This window comes from Gossypium hirsutum, chromosome A08 (assembly GCF_007990345.1).
Source record: "Gossypium hirsutum isolate 1008001.06 chromosome A08, Gossypium_hirsutum_v2.1, whole genome shotgun sequence".
In the NCBI taxonomy this organism is placed as follows: domain Eukaryota; kingdom Viridiplantae; phylum Streptophyta; class Magnoliopsida; order Malvales; family Malvaceae; genus Gossypium; species Gossypium hirsutum.
This window is the reverse complement of record NC_053431.1, coordinates 112,351,510-112,356,509: the sequence shown is the minus strand read 5'-3', so window position 1 is coordinate 112,356,509 and position 5,000 is coordinate 112,351,510. Positions and strand designations below refer to the sequence as shown.

Genomic DNA, 5,000 nt, shown 5'->3' with positions numbered 1-5,000 from the left:
AGAATTTTCCTCAGCCTCAATACTAAAACATCACTTGGTTAGATAGATACAATTAAGGGGATAATTAATAATATAGTATGGATTTCATACAGCTACTTGAAGTGACTCCGTTTCCGCACCCTTCACTTCTTTTTTGACTTTTTCTTACTGGCTATTTATCTTTGTCCACCTTGCATATATAAAAATAAAAATCTAAGACTTGATAGATATTCATTATTTTTAGAATTAAATTTATTTAAATATATGATACAGCTAATAAATTTTATCTATGCATGGGTTTAAAGCTTTCATGACGAAGGTTTTTAGTGTCAAAAAAACAGCACAACAACAACCAGGAAAAATGGACATTAAACCCAACACAAAATTATCTTGGAATTTATGAAGTGGAAATGGGATAACCTTCTGTCACTAAGAATATCCTTTTGGAAAGTTGTAAGGCAGAAGATTATGATTAAAAGGTTGTCCCCATAAGTAAACCTCGTTAATTGAATCAAACTGCTTAAAAGTCAACTTGTTAGTTTAGCGGGAAGATCCAATTTGTAGTAGGATACGGCAACAATTGGTGGCTAAACTCAAAATCAAACAGGACGTTGCAAACAATGGGTGAATAATTAATTAAAAAGTAAGATTAAAAGAGCGTGTTTCTCGGTTTACTCGAATTTGGCGAAAACCGCTATGTCATTTAACTTACCTTAATTATCTTTTTTATATAATTAATATTTTTTAAGTTTGATATTTAATTACTTTTATAAGTTTGAGATTTAAATACTATTATTTATGTTATTTTTCCACTTTTTTTTTAAAAAAAAATCAAGTGTTTTCATTATATTTTTCTCTATATGTTAGATTTGTCTATTGGTCATGAAAAAAGAAACAGGTTTTCTTGAATACATTGGTGTTAATGCATGCAACAATTAAAAACCAACAAAATATAGAATTTAGATCCTAATTTATAAAATGTATTGACAGTCCACATTCTAGTTGAGAGAGAGAATGCATAGGATAGGGCACACATATTTTATTGTTAATAATTTTTTAAATGATAATTTATTATATTCATTTTTGATGGATGTCTTCTTTTTTTTTTTAATTCCAACCACAGAATATTATAAGAAGATCAAACTAAATAAAAATTTAATTATATATAAATAATTATATTTTAACCTGTTATTTTGGTATATATTGGCGTTGTTGGTAAGGTTGATATCTTAAAATTTTAACTACCAAGATTTGACTCTCATCATAATGTAAAAATTATATGCGAGTTAGCTAGTTGAGTTTAAGTTTAGTTAAGTTATTTGATTAATAATTTATTCTGATTTTAAATTATTAATGTAGTTAGTTACAACTTTTAAAAGAAATTAACATTATTTATATTTTTTTTTAAAAAAAATTGATGCACGATCCGTGTATAAATTTATATTGGGATTATAAATTCTGTGATGTCACTTGTCAAAAAATTTTATCTATCAGTTTTTATTTTAAACTTTTTTATTTAAATAAAATAATAATATATTAATAATCAGGAAATAAAGATAGATCCCAAGATTAGAATATATTAATCCAAGCTAACAAACTTGCTTCATACATCTTGTCCTATTGTCTCTTGAAATCTCAAAATCAAAATCGAGTGAATACAAGAAAGAAGAGATGACCAAATAGCAGGGTTTACATATAATAAAATCACCTTAACTAACAAATGAGTAACTTTATTAGCATTATGATGAATCCATCGAAAGAAGTTGCTTTTCTAACATGCAATCCAAACTCAAGAGTCCTAAATCAAAGAAATAAAGATTTCCATGCTATCAAGCTCAACAGTTGCCTGCTCAAAATTTTGCGCTTTGATCCACTACAAAGATTCACGCACTGAGATTGTTTCTTTAATGAGGTCTTGTGTAATTCATATATAGATTTAAACTTAAATTATGATTTTGATCCTTATAATTAATTTGGGATAATTTCATCCAAAATTTTATTTATTTTCTTTTACTTTAAAAAAGATTTACTTAGGTTTTGTTAATATGTCGATTTAAAGTTATGTTAGGTTTCATCATTTATTATTTTTAAATTTGATATTTAATTTTTAAAATTAATTTAGTATAATTTCATCTCTTTATTTTATAATATTATTAATTACTTCAAATTAAAGTATAAAAAGTGAAAAACCAAAACTAAAATTTGATTTAGATTTAAACATTTGCAAAATATAAATGTTATATTTTAGAAAGAACAGAAGAAGAAGAAGAAGAAGAAGAAGAAGAAGAAGAAGAAGAAGAAGAAGAAGAAGAAGAAGAAGAAGAAGAAGAAGAAGAAGAAGAAGAAGAAGAAGAAGAAGAAGAAAAATTGAAGCAGCAAACAGAGTTGGCGTTGCAGGCAAAGTATGGCAATGTGCGTGCACACACACAGAGGAATAGGATAGCTAGTTGAGTTGAGTGGGCAAACTTCAATTATTATAAATGACATGTTGCAACAATCCAAATGCTTTGCTACAACATTTGGGTGATATGCCCGGTGTTAGGGTTTTATTTTGTCTCTACCTTTTCCCCTCTTTAACCACCCCCCATTCCCTTCCTATATTTAACCCATTTCCCCCTCAACTCTCTCCATCTCCTATCTTAAATGTTGCTACCACCACCATGGCTGCTGACCTTCGCCTTCTCTCACTGACCCAACTTCAAAAGCTAGCTCAATCTCAACACAACCAGAACCTAATGGCAGCCTCCTGGGTGTGGAACCCTCAAGAAGCAGCTGACGATGATTCGTGGGAGGTCAGGGCCTTTGCCCAGGACACAGGTAATGTTATGGGCACAACTTGGCCCCCTAGGTCTTATACTTGCACTTTTTGCAGAAGGGAGTTCCGTTCAGCTCAAGCTCTTGGGGGTCACATGAATGTGCACCGCCGTGACAGGGCTCGCCTTCACCAAACTCACCCACCTGCTCCTACTGTTCCATTAATCAATCAAACCTCATCATCAACTACTCAAGATTTCGTCTCCGATGGCGGCCTCTGCCTCCTCTACCAAATCCCCACCACTAATGGGGTTTTCAATTCTCCATCTATGAACCCATGCTCCCTAGATTCAACCCCCCCTCTTCTCTCTATGTCACCCTATCCTTCAAACAACTTGATGGCACCACCACAACCACAACCGTATATAAATTATCCAGCAACACCTCCGGGATTGCATAATTCTTCATCGGCGGATAATAACATCAGCAGCATGGAAACATCAATCGAAGAGCTTGATCTAGAGCTTCGACTAGGGCAAAGACCAACACCATCTTGACGGTCAAAAATCAAAGACAGTGAGTGTGAAATTTCCCTTTTCTTCATATAATTTTACCTGCAGTTTGAGGAAGGAAGAGTGGTAATGGATGTGTAAGATAGTTAATTTTGATTAACTTCTTGTGAGATATTTTTTTGTTTTTTCAATGTTTGATATAAACAAATTTTCATTTACTACTGAGATGAAAAATAAAAAAGTAAAAGAAAAAAACAGAAAAGCACCCTGTAAATAAATTTATTATATATATAATATAAGAATAAATGAAAACATATATATTAGGGTTTCATAGGGGTGATGTAAGTGAATGCAGTGCAGTATCATTTTCTAGTGACAGGTTTTTTCTGAAGAAATCAGAGTCAGTAGGTACAGTGTTTCTTTCTCTGGGCATATATTTCCGTGGGGATTATTTCTATCACAAGATAGAAGGCAGTTGTGTGTGTATATATATAATAAAGTTAAAAAGGAGAAGAAGGCCATTTGTGGGTGCATTTAGATTGAGTCAGTTGTTTTTGTGTGTGTGGGTATATATATATAAAAAAGTTAAAAGGAGAAGAAGGCCATTTGTGGGTGCATTTAGATTGAGTCCGTTGTTGGTACGTTTACCAAACATTTATAGATATGAACGAGGAAAATAACAGATGATAAAAGGGTCATTTATGCAATTCTATGAAACTTAAATTGCATTAATATTAAGGATGGCTAGCTACCCTTTTCTTTTATATTTAACCTCATCAGGTGACTTCCACATTAATGTTATCATTTTCTCCTTTTGTATGCATTAGGTTTACAATTACATGCTAGGTCATGTATATAAAAACTGTTTTTCTGTTTTCATCAAAGAATAGATCCATGCTTAACTAAGCTACAAAATGTACTTTATATTAATATTGCGAAAAGCAAATGTTGGGGCAAAGGAAAACAACATTCATCTTTGTCTTAAACCAATCATTTAAGGATTCTTTTTTATAATTAAATTTGCCAAATTGAATTTTAATTATTAAAATAAAAATATAACATATAAAATAAGATGATATCAAAATCATTCATTGTAGACAAATGCTTCAAAAATTCCATTCTCTTTCAATTAACTTATCGTGAATTTAAAATGATTAGTTATATACGCAACAATTTAATCTTTTTTTATACTTAAATAAAAAAAATGCTCATAAGCATAATTGTTAAGGGGATCGGTTCTTTCGGGACAAGTTTTTGGAATGTAGTTTTCGGAGATACCGATCCAATCCCTCAACAATAGAAGGTATTATCCCAGGAGAAAATTTTTACTCCGAACCCTGTCCTCCTAATTATTATAATAAAAAAGATGCCAATTAAATTAAAGCTCGATCTAATAATATAAGTAAATCTTAAATACAGATAGATTACGTATATCAATTCTAAATGAATCATTTATTATACTATCGAGTATCTATTAAATATATTATATTCATGTATATTTTTAGGTATCCAAAAATATTAAAATTTAACGTTTCTATCTAGACATTATTCAAAGTGAAAATTTTACTTAATTGTTTCATTCCATTGGAAAAGCATCATAGAAAAATTCTCTATATATTTTTTTTGTATTATTACGTTCGTTTTACGGTTCATATTTAAGATTCGTAATTATCCCTACTAACAATGTCGACTTCAAAATTTGAACCGACCTTCTCTTTGAAATACAATATACTTTACTATTATGCTCAACATTTA

The 5,000-nt window shown here is 30.4% G+C and overlaps 1 protein-coding gene across 1 annotated transcript; it reads left to right on the top strand.

The window, feature by feature from the left end:
- The first annotated feature begins 2,258 nt into the window (after positions 1-2,258).
- On the top strand, positions 2,259-3,951 carry LOC107918988 (transcriptional regulator SUPERMAN). The gene has a single exon (XM_016848536.2). It carries the CDS (start codon positions 2,460-2,462, stop codon positions 3,288-3,290), a length of 831 nt encoding a protein of 276 aa, XP_016704025.1. The 5' UTR covers positions 2,259-2,459; the 3' UTR covers positions 3,291-3,951.
- The last annotated feature ends 1,049 nt before the right edge of the window (positions 3,952-5,000 follow it).

Coding starts and splice junctions, on each gene's coding strand:
- LOC107918988 (XM_016848536.2), top strand. CDS start 2,460: ATGACATGTTGCAACAATCCAAATGCTTTGCTACAACATTTGGGTGAT.